At 53.5% G+C, this 15,176-nt stretch overlaps 2 protein-coding genes across 2 annotated transcripts; one reads left to right on the top strand and one right to left on the bottom strand.

Moving 5' to 3' along the window:
• Nucleotides 1-665: 665 nt before the first annotated feature.
• On the top strand, nucleotides 666-9,092 carry PDIA3 (protein disulfide isomerase family A member 3). The gene is made up of 13 exons (XM_038185028.2): nucleotides 666-915; nucleotides 1,035-1,113; nucleotides 2,055-2,172; nucleotides 2,275-2,382; nucleotides 3,254-3,383; nucleotides 3,866-3,982; nucleotides 4,446-4,571; nucleotides 5,125-5,307; nucleotides 5,860-5,968; nucleotides 6,866-6,994; nucleotides 7,698-7,777; nucleotides 8,326-8,383; nucleotides 8,685-9,092. Exons 1-13 carry the CDS (start codon nucleotides 749-751, stop codon nucleotides 8,802-8,804), a joined length of 1,524 nt encoding a protein of 507 aa, XP_038040956.1. The 5' UTR covers nucleotides 666-748; the 3' UTR covers nucleotides 8,805-9,092.
• Nucleotides 8,931-15,148, bottom strand: ELL3 (elongation factor for RNA polymerase II 3). Its single transcript, XM_038184838.2, has 12 exons — nucleotides 14,907-15,148; nucleotides 14,791-14,832; nucleotides 14,395-14,513; nucleotides 13,736-13,896; nucleotides 13,081-13,322; nucleotides 12,881-13,005; nucleotides 12,565-12,724; nucleotides 11,949-12,189; nucleotides 11,596-11,650; nucleotides 11,099-11,270; nucleotides 10,981-11,025; nucleotides 8,931-10,880 (listed from the first exon to the last, which is right to left on the bottom strand). Exons 1-12 carry the CDS (start codon nucleotides 15,039-15,041, stop codon nucleotides 10,773-10,775), a joined length of 1,605 nt encoding a protein of 534 aa, XP_038040766.1. The 5' UTR covers nucleotides 15,042-15,148; the 3' UTR covers nucleotides 8,931-10,772.
• Nucleotides 15,149-15,176: the final 28 nt, after the last annotated feature.

The raw sequence follows: 15,176 nt of genomic DNA, 5'->3' as shown, positions 1-15,176 counted from the left end.
GCCCCCTCCGCCGCACGGCGCCCGGCGGTCCCGGGGAGCCCTCGACAAGGGCGGCGGCGCCTCCTGCCGGCCCCGCAGTAAGGCGGCAGGCGGCTCCCCCCGCTCCCCCCGCGGCTCAGGGCTGCCGGGGGCACCGGGCAGCTCCGCGGGCGGTCCGGCAGCCAGGGCCGCGCTCCCGCCCGGCGGCCGAGCGGCGCAAATCAGCGCGGCGCCCCCGGGGCTGGGAGAGGCCGGGGCCGGCTGCGAGCACCTCGGTGCCGGGGGCCGGGAGCGCTGCCCTCGGCTCACCGGCAGGGCTGCTCGGCGGCAGCACCGGGCTCCGAAGGCGCCGCAGCGCCTCCCGCGGCCGTTCACGGAGCCGAGTCCCCCACGCCCGCCACCCCTGCCCGCCACCGCGGCCCCGACCCGCCACCGGCGCCCGGCACGGCCGGAGCCCCAGGGGGCGCTCCCTGCGCGGCCGCACCGGGGTGGGCGGGGACTGCCCAGGCCCCGCCCCCGGCCCCGCTCCCGTCGAGGCCCCGCCCCCTCGGAGACCCCGCGGCCGGGGCGGGGCCGCCGCAGCTCCCCAACGGCCCCGCGCCGCAGCCCATTGGCCGCGGCTGGCGTGACGTGTGGCACGGCGCCCAATCGGGAGCTGCCACACGGCAGATCCGGCTGGCGAGGCGGGACTTCCGGTCCGCGGCCCCCGGCGCCTGTTCCTCCGCCGCCGCCGCCGAGCAGGGAGCGCAGCCCAGCCCCGGCCGCCGCCATGTCCGCGCCCCGGCCGCCGCCCGCCGCGCTGCTGCTGCTGCTGCTCCTCGCCCTCGCCGCCCGGCCCGGCCGCGCCTCCGACGTGGTGGAGCTGAGCGACGCCGATTTCGAGAGCGGCCTGGCCGAGCGCCCGGGGCTGGTGCTCGTGGAGTTCTTCGCGCCCTGGTGAGGGGCGGGGGGCGGCGGGGCCCGGGGGGTGCCCGGCGGGGGCGGGAGGGCCCGGGCGGGGGCGGGGCGGGGCGGGCGGGGGCTTCCCGGCGGGCCTAACCCCTCCGTCTTCCCAGGTGCGGGCACTGCAAGCGGCTGGCGCCGGAGTACGAGTCGGCGGCGACCCGGCTGAAGGGCATCGTGCCGCTCGTCAAGGTGGGCGCTCGGCCGGGGGCGCTGACCCGCGGGAGGCTCCCGGGCAGACTTTGGTCAGGTCGAGGCGTCGGGGGTGCAGCCCTCCGGCAGCCTCCGCCCATGCGCGTGCCTGGCCTTCCGTGGCTCTTCGGAGCCCCGCCAGGCTGCTCCTCTTCGAGGGCTCGAGCACCGGGGAGAGGGCTGGAAGCCAACGCCTGTGAGGGCAGGGACCCGTTCCGTTGGCCCACAGAGCGTGAAATGGGAGTGCAGCGCTGCCTGAGAGAGGGCCCTCCCAGGCTGGGAGGAAGGAACCTGTGAGCTGCATGCGCCTAGTCCAAAAATTAGTGTGCAGCGTAGTCACGGTGTTGTCCCGTGACTTACAAAGTAAGGGACGTTGTTCAAGAGTGTTCTGCCAGAAAACTTGCATGGTTTTGATAAATGAGGGTTTTCCTGTTCCTTTGTGGGAAGTGCTGTGGGCTCCTGTTTGCTTCAGGCATGGCAGGAACCTTTAGGGTTGGTAATGTGCTAAGAATGGCCAATTCCTGTTAAGCCTGTCATTGATTGCAAGAATCTACTCTTTCTAGGATTTTTTTGCATGTGGTCATGTCAAACACACAGCTATTTGATCTTCCCAGTATTTCCTCAAATATTTTTCTGGGTCTTCCATTAAATCTGTGCTGTTACACCCGTTACATCCTTCCTGTTACTGATTTCTGGACCAGTTGGACCACTTGGTTGGGTGCTAGGCCTGGGTTCTAATCTTCTACATGTGAGTCACATAGATGCTTTTCAGATCCTTACATTTTGTGTGGAAGGAATCTAGCCTTGATTAAAAGCATGTGAGAGCTTTCTAGCCATCAAACTTGCAATTTATGTCTGATGGTGTGGGTAATGGCAAAGCTGCTTTTGTTTGGGTATACGGGTTGCTAGGTCGCTCAGCAGCAATATTTCTATTCCTTTAGGTTGACTGTACAGCAAACTCAAACACCTGTAACAAGTATGGAGTCAGTGGATATCCCACCTTGAAGATTTTTCGAGATGGAGAAGAGGCAGGAACCTATGATGGGCCCAGGACAGCGGGTAAGAGCTTGTTAGTCTCAGCATTTCGCTTGCTGAAATAGCGCTGGAAGGCAGGTGCACACTGAATAAGCTTGTATTAATCATTTCATTTGTCTTTTTAAGATGGAATTGTCAGTCATCTCAAGAAACAGGCAGGACCTGCTTCAGTGGCTCTCAATTCTGTGGCTGATTTTGAGAAATTCATCGGTGATAAAGATGCTTCTGTAGTGGGTGAGTAGAATCAGTGCAGCACTGAAATGAGTGGACATCTGGCCCTGGAAAATCTACTGGGAATATACAGGGAAAGGATGAGAGGCGCTATCAGGCTGTAGCAAGGGTAGTAGCAGCTGGATGTGAGCAAAAAAGTTTTTCATGGCGAGAGTGAAAAAGCACTGGAACGTGTGCCCAGAAAGGTTTTGAAGCTTTTGGTCTTGGAAATTCTTCAAAACTGAATCGGACAAAGCTCTGAGCAACCTGACCTGTCCTTGAAGCTGGTTCTGCTTTGAGCAAGAGATTGAACTCGGTGACCTCTGGGAATTCGTTCAAATTTTTTTTTTCTTTTGATTCTTTGACTGTCTTTCAGGCTTATTGGCACTATAGTGTTTGTTTTTTAAAGCTTGTTGCTATTTTGGCTGACTGACAAGAGGTAGCTTTCTTTTTCTAGAAAGTACACTAGGGTGGTATTTGTCAGCATTGTATGAGCTGATCATGGTTTACAAGTGGCAATAGCAGTTTTTCTTTGTCTAGATTAGCTGCCATCATACAAGTGGAACAGAATGAGTATTGATCGGCAGTCCTGAACTTAAGTACCATAGGCTGTTACCACTAGTAGTGTCTCATGTGGTTGAAAATGGAAATCTTAGTGCTCAGAGGACATTTTTCTTTTAGATGAATGACTAATTCTTGAGTAACATCCTGCTGATGGAAGGGAGGGAATGTTTCACTAAAAATGGGGGAGAAGCTGTCAAAGACGGGCCTGGACATGCATTGAAGGACTCGATTCAGAAGACACCTTTCAATGCATTGTAAAGATAAATGATGAGAGCTGCACAGTAACTGCTGCTGAGTTGGTTTGGGGTCACCATCTGTCTTTCTGCTGCAGGTTTCTTTGGAGATGCATCTGGTGATGCTTATTCTGAATTCATGAAAGCTGCCAACAACTTAAGAGATAACTACCGTTTTGCACACACCAGTGAGGAGCAGTTGGTGCAGAAGTATGAGGAAGATGGAGAGTAAGTTGTTTAATGTAAAGATTTCTTGTTATTGAGACATCTGCAACAAATTCATGGATTCCAGTTCTTAACTGGATTAAACTTCTGAACATAGTTTAAGGTATTGTTGCTTTTCCAAATGCCAGTTGTGTGTGTGTACATATGTAGTTTAAATGTCTGGAATTGAGGGTTGCAGGATGTGGAGAGTTAGTGTTTGCCTCCAGGTGAGAAATGTCTCAGCAGAGGTGTTTTGCCTCCCCGTTGCTTGTTATGGTCTTGTTAGTTTCTCACTGTAGAAGGCCATGTCCTGTCTGAATAATGGAAAACAGCCTGACATGTAGCTATAATGCAATAGTGCCACCGAGAAACTAGCCAGTCTTGCTGCATCTATGCACATTGAATGGGAGTAGTCACTGGAGATCAGGTTTTTGCTTCCTCTAGCTGCTGCCCTTCGGAAGCTTAGGGACACTTTGAACTAATTCATGATATCTGCTTCCCCTCAGAGGTATAGTCTTGTTCCGTCCTTCACGGCTCACAAACAAGTTTGAGGACAGCACCGTCAAGTACACAGAAGATAAAATCACCAGTGGAAAAATCAAGAAATTTATCCAGGAGAACATGTGAGTGTTTCCTTACTGCAGAACATGATAGATGCATCTATCTGGAACTGGGTTCAGACCTGTCAGAACTCATTTTTTCTCTACCTGGTGTTGCTGGGGCTTCCTGTTTAGTTTCCATAAGAACTGTCTTTCAGGCACTGTGTCCTTTGGGATATCTCCCTTCTGTCTGGAAATCCTGGCATGGTTGTTGGCATCTACTCCATAATCTAGCAACTATACTTGTATTTAAAAAACAGTAAACTTCCTGAGAAGTATGCCAAATTTGGCCTTAATTAGGTCAGATATGTTAACTGACGTAGTGTCTAGAGATGGAGATTTGACTTGGTACATGAATAGGCAAAGTGTTTCTTACTTGGGTCTTACTGCTTACTGAACATTCTTGGGTGTGAAACAGGAGTGTACTGTATCAAAACAAGGTTTTGGACAGTGAAATCAAAGCTGCTAACCTCTTTTTCATTGGTAGCTTTGGCATCTGTCCACACATGACTGAAGACAACAAAGATTTGATCCAGGGGAAGGACTTGCTGGTGGCATACTATGATGTGGACTATGAGAAGAATGCAAAGGGCTCCAACTATTGGCGTAACAGGTACACAGTGGCCAGGGTGGTGTTCATTTGCTTCTCTTATTTGGTCCCTGTGTTAGTGCTGTTCCAGAGTTCCATTTACAGAGTTTCTTAAAACTGTTCGTATGGGAATTATTTTCTCTCAGAAAAATTCCAGGTGGGTTTCTAATCAAAAACTACCAGGCTGGCTGCTGCCTGCAGAACCAAAGGCATTTATCACTTGGAACCTCACCATATTTGCTTTTGGATCTCTAGTCCCTTGACCTTAAACTGAAATTTCCTTGGTAAGGTTATACGGTATTCTGTCTTTCTTACTCACCCCTGCTTTAGACCTTAGTGATCAAGCTGATGGTTAAAAGATGAATGCACCTGGTATTTGCACAGGCTTCATTCAGAATAAACACAAGTTTGCTTGCTTACTCTGCTTCTCAACGCCACTTCTGTAGGACTTACCTATGCTGAATGTATCACTTCACACTACTGAATTCCTTGTCCAGTGTGTACCTCAACTTGAAAGGAACAGCATAATGTTCCAGGCAATCATCTTTGTTTTCTGTTTTGTTTTTTTTCTCCTCAGAGTTATGATGATCGCAAAGAAGTTCTTGGATGCTGGCCATAAACTGTCATTTGCTGTTGCTAGCCGGAAAACCTTTGGCCATGAGCTGTCAGAATTTGGTCTAGACAGCAGCGTGGGTGAGGCTCCTGTTGTTGCCATCAGAACAGCTAAAGGAGATAAATATGTCATGCAGGAAGAATTCTCGTAAGTTTTTTGAACTTAGCAATGTTGCCTCTCTGTTGATAGACTTTTGTCTAGGGGTCTGTGACCAGATCATACTTCATTAGCTTGGAGGAAACAGGAAAATTGGATCTTCCTGATGGAAGAAATGACTGCTGGGTCAAAATACCTTAGCTGTCAGGTGTGCTTTCCTACCCTCCAGAGAGCTTCCAAAAAAACTGTTTGTATACAAAGGTACAGAATTAAATTCAAGTTATTTAATGTCTGGTTTGGAACTAAGATGTATTAAAGGGTAAGGGTGGGAATGGTTATACCTTTTTATTGAGAAAAGAAGAAACTTAAGGGTGTTAGAAGGCCTAAAACCTTGAATGGGGTATGCATCCAGCCTCCTGTCAAAACTCTAGTGGTTTCTGTTGTGCTTGTTCTTGGGTCTTCTAAGTTGGCCCCAGACTGGTGCTCTCACAGATGCAAGTAGCATCTGTTACGTGGGTGGAAAGAGCTTATTTCAGCCTTGAAAGTTTTTGTCTCTCATCCTGTATGTGTCATGGTGGCTGTAAAATGTCACTTTGCTTTCAGCCGTGATGGAAAGGCTCTGGAGAGATTCCTGCAAGATTACTTCGATGGAAATTTGAAAAAGTATCTGAAATCGGAGCCTGTCCCTGAAAGCAACGATGGTCCTGTGAAGGTGAGTGCTGTATCAAGGGTAGCAGCAGCTCCTACTAGTGGCTGGAGAACTCTTCAGTGGCAGCTTCCACTCATATGCCAGTATCCGGTACTGTGAGTGCTGTGTTGTGGCACCTTGAGAAGCCTATGCTGTGATAGATGGAAAAAAGATGGAAAAATAATTCACTCCTTTTTATGTTGCAGTTTTCTGAGGTAAGGGGGAAATGCAGCTTTTTCAGTTTTGATTCCATACTGTTCTGTCAGCACAGTAACTGCTGCTTGAGCACACTAGTGATTTGTCCTCCAAGTGTGAGATCATCACAATCTACGGGGATTCTGCGAAGGCCTGCTGTCTTGATTTGTGCTCCCCCATTTGGTCACAATTGTTGGTCACAGTTGTTGGTCACAACTGCACCATTCCTAAAGAGTTACATGTTCATCTCATCAGCTTAGGGGAATGGTATAATTCCTACTGTACATTCATCCCACTAAATTCTGCCCTGAAAGAAAGTATTCGCATGGTTTGGCTTTATGATTAGGGTGTTACAAGGGAATGAAAGGCACTATTTTTATGTGTGCATAGGGATACCCTGGCCAGTCTGGCTAAACTCATTTTTCAGCCTGGAACTAGTGGAATTAAAAATAAACAACTTTACCATCCTCCTGCAATGTTACCAGGTCCAAACCTCACCTGCAGGGGGTGCCAGTATCTTATGTCTTTTGCCTGCAAGTTAAAGATGTTACAGCTTGGTGAAGAGCTGTGCATTTGGTCATTTTGATGCTTGCTGTGTAGGTGTGGTGTGAATCCTGCTGTGGGAGAGCCAGGCTTCCTGGGGCGTAGCATATGGAGTATGTCCTGTTACCTCACTGCTGACTTACAAAAAAAAACAAACTAACTTGTCTAATTGAACTCCGTCAGGTGGTGGTTGCTGAGAACTTTGATGAAATTGTTAATGCAGAAGACAAAGACGTCCTGATAGAGTTTTATGCACCTTGGTGTGGCCATTGCAAGAATCTGGAGCCCAAATACAAAGAACTTGGGGAGAAGGTAGGTCTTAGGACTCTGTTATAAGAACAAACTAGAACTTTGCAGCGCTAAACAATCCTGCAGGTTCTGTCTGCCTATCCTTTATGATAACAGGGCATAATTAGTCCTTCTTGAGGACTTGCTTGACATTGCCTGTGAATGCAGAAGTGTATTAGCAGGATCTGGAGCATGGTAACAACCATGCTGTAAGGTTTAGCTTGCTCTTCTTGCTCTGGCAAGTAAATATTCCCTGATTCCCTGTCTTCAATTGGCAAAGTTCCTTTTTTAGGTCCTTTCCCTCTGAATGATTATAGTCTCTTGTCTGGTGAAGGATAACAGTGCCCTGTATATTTTCAGTAGTGGAGCTACAGCTCCACTACTACAGCTATTTTCTCAGATCTGTCCAGTGTTTTCCTATTTGATTGTCAGGCACCTTTCCTACATCTAAAAGGTTGAAGGTAGGTGGTTTCTCTGGGGTCAGCATTCCCCAGAAGTTATACCAGACAAATTCAGCAGGTGCCTTTGGGAGTTGTATGCTGCATACAGCTGAATGAGGAGGGACTTAATTCTTTGTGCCCCTGTTGAGGCAGAAGAAAACCACACAGAAATTTACTGATCTTTTTGTGTACAGTGTGTACTGTCCTCTGACATCACTTTGCTGATTGCTTAGTTCCTGGTGTTAACTACTATGGATTGGTTATTAATATGCTCTTTCTACTAACAGCTCAGTAAAGACCCCAATATTGTCATTGCCAAAATGGATGCTACAGCCAACGATGTGCCTTCTCCATATGAAGTCAGAGGGTAGGTGTTACTGCCGTTGTAGCACTGTATCAGTGGACCAGTTCAGGCTTCTGTCTCTGACCAGCAATCCCTACAGAAGTGCTGAAAGTGTCTCCTGGGGTGGATGGGAGCACAGGGGCAATTAGCATACAACTGTTAAGTATTTGCTTAGTGTGAAGAAGTCATGTGGGAAAAAAACTACATGTATCTGTCACTCTCCTCTGGGATTCTGGTGTCCTGGCCATGCTTAAAGGCCTGTCTCACACAACCCCTTGCTCTGCTTTTGAATCTATGATTCTGGTCTCAGCAGTGTAAGAACAACACTGGAGTTGCTTTTATGAAAACTGTTTAGCTTGCAGAACTAGTTGTGCTCAGCCAGCTGTGCAGACAGGAGCAGGCTTTTGGAGGTCATACCTTCTGCCATAAGAGCTGGTGAAGCTGTTGCTGTGCTAAACCAGAACAATGCAGGGTGCGAGTTCCCTCAGTAAGTGTTGGCTTGATAGTCTGAAAGGACAGAGCCTGAAGAAAATAGCACATCCTGAGCTCAAACATCTATTCTGTTTCCCCAGCTTTCCCACCATTTATTTTGCTCCAGCTGGCAAGAAGCAGAGTCCAAAGAAGTATGAGGTGAGTGTTTTGCTTCTCCTGGGGCTTTGTAAAAAAGGTAAAGTAGAATCAAAGTGTTCAAATAATGAGGAGTCTCTCTGGAGTTGTGCCTGGCACTCTGTTCTGTTACCCTGGGAACACAGGTACCTGGTGGTACCTGCTGGGAATGTTCTGCTGCATGCTGCAGACTCACGGGGGAGAGCTTCACTCACAGTTGCTTTGGTCTCCTGCCTGGCACCTGAACACCACCCCCACACACACCCAGCAAAGGGAAGTCCACAGGGAGATGGGGCTCTGCCTTACTGTCTTGTGCTTCCTGCAGGGTGGCAGAGAAGTGAGTGACTTCATCAGCTACTTGAAGCGGGAGGCAACCAGCACTCCTGTGCTGCAGGAGGAAGATAAAACCAAGAAATCCAAGAAGAAAGCAAAGGAGGATTTGTAAAGTACCCACTCACCATCTTGTCAGGATGAGCTCTGTGTGAATTGGGGAAGCACTGGGCAGACTGGGGCCAGTTCTGGGTTGTGAAGAGCCAGTGACCATGTGGGCTGAGGGGCCCCAGCTGCTGTATCTAGTTCTGTTTAATTTCCTGCCGTCTCTTAGCTGCACTGTTGTGGGGCTCCCCAGACTGGTTTGTTTTGTGGTTTGGGAGGGGGTGGGAGCAGGGTTATTTTCTAATTTTTTTTGTACATTTGGAGAAGTGAAACAATAAAATGACCCCCTTAAACCAAAGTGTCTCTGTCATATGTAGGTCTCTCAAACACAACATTAGGCTGCGGCTGCTGCTCTGTAGTCAGCACCGTCTTACTGTGAGTCTAGTTTACTTCAGTGAGCCTTTAGGCTCAGCTTTTAGACTGTTTGTCCAGATCTGGAATCCTCCCAGAGTATAGTAGCAGCAACTGCCCCAATGGGTCGTGCTTCAGGTGCAGCAGCTGTGTAGATTTGGGGCTCAGGGACCCTGTTCATAAATGCTTTTGCTGTCTGCACGTTGCCTGGTAGGGTAATAATGCTGCTTTGGTGACTTTAGAGGTACATAGTACTTAATGTGACTGCTGAATCTAGACAGGCGGACTTACACAGCAGCATATCATCAGGTTTGATCAGCAGCATAAAGTAAGCTTTTAAATTTTGCAAAATTAGCTGAGTGTATGGGAGGAGCACTTGTAACAACGTATTCAACCCAAACACAGGTAAAGCCAGTGATGGTGTTTTTCACAGCCGTGTAGAAGATCTGTTGTCTGTACTTTGTGTATGGTTGGGACACCTAATTAAGACTACTTAATTGTGAGATTTTTTTTTTTTTTTTGGTAGAAAGCAGGCTGTAGCAATGCCTCCCACCAGGAGAGGGATGCAATCCCATTCTCCAGTCAGATGGTGTGGGCTGTGACTGACCATCTTGGTACAAGCAGTCCTAACTTCCTCTGTCCCAGAATGTGCTGATTGGAAAGGTCAGGAGTGCTGTGGTGGGTGAACAAAGATAAGCTGTTGCCCTGGATATGAGTTTCTCAGTATGTGTGTGGATTAGAACAAGGAACAGCAGACTCATGAGGTACTACTATGGTACAGCAGTTACCATGGTAAGAATTAGTGCTTTCTTTGTGGTTTCTTCCCCCAAAGGCAGTGTACCAGTTTATTTCTGCTGAAATCTTCCAGGTACAGATGATCATACAACACTTAGCACGTAGTTCTCTGGCTACAGCAGCTATGTAGTATCAGTTCTGAAATACAAGAATCTCTACTACATCTGTATACTAAACCACATCTACCTTCTCTACTCTGCTGCTGGCTGCCAAGTGGTCTGTGTCCAAGCACAGGTATCAAGGCCCCTTTTTGGTGGTGTCCTAGAGCAAAACCTGACTCCCTTGCACCTCAAGCTGGTAGGATCCCTGAAGCTGGCTGCAGATCCAGACACTAATACAAGAAATAGGATTATAACAGGACCTATTTATCTTCTGTAAAACCACACTGGAGTGCTGGTTCCCTAATGGACAAGGCACTGTCCTGCTCTGGGTAAGAAGCAGCTTTTTCGATCCTTGCCATCTGGTCTAGTCTGACTTCAGAACCAGTGGCAGCCAGGTACTGAGCACAGGTGATGTTTTTCTAAGAGTGTGGCTGAGTGCCTGCTCTTGGTGAGTGTTACTGCTTGTGCCCAGGCCACGTACTTTGTTACAGAGTAGAGAAACATTTCACAACTGGTAATGCAGCCTGGCAGGCAGCTGGGACAGCTTCTTTCTACAGCAGCCTGGCAGCTGCCCCAGGTAGCAACTACCCAAGGGCTGTGGGACATTCACCAACATTACCCTTAGTCTAATGCATTTTTTGGGGCCTAATTCCTCCCAACTTTTCCCCTGTTCCAGGAAGAACAAGTCCTGAGAAGAAAAAAAAAAAAAAGGAATCCTAGCAGTGGTGTGCTTAGGAGCTTCCTCTGCCTTCAAACTGTAGAATCAGACTTTTGATGTGGGAGAGCTTCTGGTGCAGGTATTCACAGCGGTTCTTCTCCTGCTGGTAATTAGGATAACTCTGAAAGGAAAACAAAACAAAGAACAATAAATAAAAGAAAACCATACACAAAGATCAGCTCCTGGGGGGACCCCAGTACCTGTTGGGCACGCAGCCTTACCTTCTTGAAGTGACTGTATTCATACACAATCTTAGCTTCAAGTGCCTGAAAGTCAAAAGCAGGAGATGAGCAGAAAACAACACAGCTGTGTCACCCAAGGCCCAGGTCTACTGCTTGCCTGGTGCTCCTCTGTTCCTTGCTTCAATGTCTTCATTCTAGCTCCCAGCTGAATGAATTTCTGGCTCACACCAGCAATGCGAGCGTGCAGGTAGCGGTACTCAGCATAGTCTGCATTGAACGCTGCCTCATAAGACCTGCATTGCTCTGCTGAGCGGATGGTATGGTATTTTCTGCCACAACGAGGAGAAAAGGCTTGTTTTCCCTGTGTCTTCGAGCAGGTGGCAGGGCAGGGGCCTGGCCATGCTACGTTGTCTTGCCAATGCCCTCAGCACGAGCGGCAGTGAGCACACGGCTGTCACACTGCTGTGCCTGGGCCCTGGCTTGCAGCCTTTGCTGCTGCTGCCACTGGAGGCTGGGCAGGCAGTTTGGTCTCAGCCTGTCTCATGCTGTGGGGCTGGCCCAAATTGCCCAAATCAGGATGATGGTGTGTGGTAGGCAGTGGCAAACTCAGGGTGAGGATACGATGCTGTGGCAACTAGCACCAAACTCTCTTACCGCAAGTAATCCGGGATCTCTGCTAAGGAGGAGCTGCTGGGCTGGGACCTGGTGTCTGACAAGGAGAAGACGAGTGAGGATTAAAGCCCTCCCAGAGCCTTCTCCCACTCAGCCAGAACCTGTCCAGTGCTCTGTCCTAAACCAAGCTGGCAGCTGCATGGCTCCACTGGGCATGGGGGCCACGAGGCTGGGCAGCACATCCAGGCGTGCATCATCCCTGTGTTCGCCTTGGCTCTGCAGCCAAAACCTCTCTACTTACCAGAAGTTTTGGGCCACCCACCCCCCTCCCAAGGTATCCTAGGGTCTAGTTCTGCAACACAAGCTGGCCAGGCCCTGGCCATGCCCCCCCCTACCTCTGGGTGCAGAGCAGCGCTGCTCGGGGCACAGGGCGCCCTCCTCCTGGTCATTGTCTGCCTCTTCTCTGCTCTCCCCCCGTTCTGCACCCTGCAGCTCCCTGGTGTCGCTACTCGGGGGCAGAGGCCCAGCCTGCTGCTGGCCCCATGCTCCTGGCTGCCTTGTGCCAAATGTCCGCAGGCAGCTCCGGTGCCTCTTGCTGACTCTTGGGTTGGAGAAATCCAGCAGTGCCAGGCGCTTCTGAAAGAAAACTCGCTCTGCCTCGTGCCTGTCCCAGACCCCTGTTCCAGCAGTTGGTGCTGCACGCTTCTGCCAGCTTCAGCCCAGGGCTGCGACATCCCTTGCTTCACGTCACAGCCCTGGCACAGCCCAGCCACTGGGCTGTGTCTGTGAGCCAGGAGCTGCAGCAGGGCCAGTCCCTGCTGCTACACAGGGCACAGGGGTGGCTGGGGCACAAGGCAGGAGCAGAACCCAGAGCCCCAGGGTGGCTGGGCTCCGTGGGAAGGGGACGCAGTGAGGAAGCAGCTGGATGCCTTCGGGAAGCAGACACCCAGCCGGGCCCTCTCCCCCTGTGAACCCGGGAGCTTTCTGCTGCTGGCGTCCACAAGCACTTACCACCCCCAGACGGTTTCCGCCAGCAGCCGGAGGGGAGCCGCACTCCAGCGGTTGCTGCAGAGGCACCAGGAAGGACCGGGCTGCGGGGCCGTGGGGCTGACTGCTGGAGCACAAGAAGGGGGTGACCAGAGACCTAGGCTGGGGAAGCGCCTTCGGATGCCTGGTGCCCGGGCAGCAGAAGGGTGGATCCAGCTGTGCCTGGAGGGTGCTGAGCACCGGGCATCACGCGCAGCGTGCCCAAGGCAAGACCCCAGCAGCAAACGTGCACCTGCAGCCCCCCTGCTCCTCGCACCTCACCCCAGTCCCCCAGCTCTACCTGTGCTGCAGCAGGGCAACCTGCCGGCGCTCCTGGGCCGTGTACCCCGGCCAGTCCTCCTGCACCCGCCCCACCAGTGACTCCTTCAGGCGGTAGCAGCACTCTGTGGGATCCAGGTCTGCCACCTGCACAGGGAGAGCAGCAGGCGCGTGTCCCGCAGTGCTCACACGCCAGAGTTGAGCTGCCCCAGTGCCCCTCACCTCCTCCAGGGCAGCCAGCAGCCCTGCCCAGTCGGGCCTGCCTGCCTGCATCCCCGCCAGCCGCTGCAGGAGCTCGTGCTTGCGGTGGGGCCGCAGGGCCAGGAGCTGAACCAGGCTTTGAGCAGCAGCCCTGGGGCTGGCTGCTGTTGGCCCGTGGTTCTTGCCCTCGTGGACATGACAGAGGGAGCTCTGCTGCAGCACGCTGACCGTGCCTGCCTTCTCGGGAGCCGTGACACCTTTGCCTGCAGACGCACCCGGAGAGAGCAGTGTCAGCACCTGGCAGAATCACACCAGATTTCCTCCCCCATCACACCCAGTGCAGCCCCTGTGCCCCCAGCCAGCGGTGCCCACCCCACCGAGGTTGATAGGGCAGGAACATGGTACGGCACTCACAGTGCCACTGGTGCCTCCTGTTACCTGGTGTGACCCAACACCCCCAGACTCACAGAGCTGTTGCCCGTGGCCATGGCAAGCAGCTGCCACATCCCAGAGCCAGCAGGTCCCAGGGAAGGCAGCCCCCGTCTCCTGGGGGGACAGCAGGGGCCCTGCAGCCATCACACCCTGGTGGTTTGCCAGCACACAGGTGTGGGTGCTCAGTGTGGCCTCAGCCTGAGAGGCAGCAGAGGCTCAGCACCCCCTGCAGCACCCTGCTCACCATAGCCAGGCACAGCTGCATCCACCTCAGTGACTGCTCTGCTCCAGGACTCCTTAGATTGGGACACACGCTCCCGCAGCAGTGGGTAGATGCCCTCTGAGGCACAGACTGTGATTTTTTCCTGGATGCTGCCCACGCTGTCCAGCCAGCTCTGACCTAGTCTGAGAGAAGACAATACCTCCCGCCAGCCAAGCCCAGCCCATGCTCTCTATCCCATGCAAAGCCCAGAGAAGACCTTGCAAGGCGGGCACCCCAAGAGAGAAGGCAGCCTGTCCCCAGAGAGGCCCCGTCTCCAAGGCTGCTGCTGCTCCAGCATGCTGAATGCCCCTACAGGGACTGTGGGCTGAGGATGCTGCGAACAATGAGAGGCTGTTGGGGATTTTCAGCCCCCAAAATCCTGGGCTGCCACTGGAGACCGTGAGCAGGATAGGACACAACCGGGGGCTGAACAGTGATGGGAGGTACTGCTCATGGGCAGTGCTCGCATCCATGGGTGTTGCAGCACCATCGGCAGTGCCAGGGCTGGGGCTGACACTGTGCTGCTGGCACAGGTCGAGTGCAAAGGTGACCAGGAGAATGGGAGAGGGCTGGCTCAGGGGGGGTACGAGTGAGCAGCCCCACAGCCCACCGGACCCTCGGCTTGGCGGCGGGGGGCTCACCGGGGCACTGCCAGCCGCACGCACTCGAAGCTGGCCTGCGGCTCGTCCCGGCTGCAGCGGGAGAGGAAGAAGGCGAAGAGCCGCGGAGCGGTCCCGGGGCCTCCCGGCACCGTCAGGCACTGCCGGCAGGGACCGGCTGTCAGGGCCGCGCCCCCCCCGAGCCTCTCCATTCCGCGGAGCGCGGCGGCTCCACCCCGCGGCGCCGCCCGGCTCCCACCGGCACCGTCCCGCGGAGACCGTCCCGGGGCGCTCCGAGCCCCCCTCCCCACGCCCCGGGTGCCGCGTCCCGTCCCGTCCCCCCTCTTTCGCCGGTGCCCCGACCCACTCACCCCCGGCCACCCCGGGCGCCCCGGTGCCCCCGAGTCCTCCCCCGCCGCCGTCCCCAGCCCCACTCACCCCCTGGCTCCCCTGGAAGGCGATCGCGGGCCCCGGCGCCCCCTGCAACACCGCGGGACGCCGTGAGTCCAGCACAGCGCGGTTCCCCCTCGCCCCCCGGCCCGCCCCGGTCCCACCTGCCGCCGCTGGCAGCCGCGCAGCGCCCGCGCCGCCGCCTCCGAGAGCCGCACGTGCAGGAGGCTGAGCCGCGGGCCCCGCGCGCAGCCCCGGTACCGGAGCCGCCCGCGCAGCTCCGTCCGCGCCCGCGGCATGGCCCGGAGTGCGGGACCGCGCCGGGCGGCACCGGGACGGGGCGGTCCCGGGGCGGCTCCGGGGCGGCTCCGGGGCGGGGCGGCCGGTCCCGGGCCGGCCCCGGCGGGACCCCCGCGGCAGAGCTCGACCTGAGC

Source organism: Anas platyrhynchos, chromosome 11 (genome assembly GCF_047663525.1).
Source record: "Anas platyrhynchos isolate ZD024472 breed Pekin duck chromosome 11, IASCAAS_PekinDuck_T2T, whole genome shotgun sequence".
Classification (NCBI taxonomy): Eukaryota; Metazoa; Chordata; class Aves; order Anseriformes; family Anatidae; genus Anas; species Anas platyrhynchos.
Note: the sequence above shows the minus strand (reverse complement) of the source record. Positions and strands in the feature narration are given on the sequence as shown.

Bases quoted from the DNA above. Each gene is read 5' to 3' on its own strand.
- PDIA3 (XM_038185028.2), top strand. From the start codon at position 749: ATGTCCGCGCCCCGGCCGCCGCCCGCCGCGCTGCTGCTGCTGCTGCTC. The intron at 2,173-2,274 runs GTAAGAGCTTGT...TGTCTTTTTAAG, and splicing joins TGATGGGCCCAGGACAGCGG to ATGGAATTGTCAGTCATCTC. The intron at 6,995-7,697 runs GTAGGTCTTAGG...TTCTACTAACAG, and splicing joins ACAAAGAACTTGGGGAGAAG to CTCAGTAAAGACCCCAATAT.
- ELL3 (XM_038184838.2), bottom strand. From the start codon at position 15,041: ATGCCGCGGGCGCGGACGGAGCTGCGCGGGCGGCTCCGGTACCGGGGC. The intron at 12,190-12,564 runs GTAAGTGCTTGT...GTTTTCTTTCAG, and splicing joins GCGGAAACCGTCTGGGGGTG to AAGCGCCTGGCACTGCTGGA. The intron at 11,271-11,595 runs GTAAGAGAGTTT...TCGTTGTGGCAG, and splicing joins GAGATCCCGGATTACTTGCG to AAAATACCATACCATCCGCT.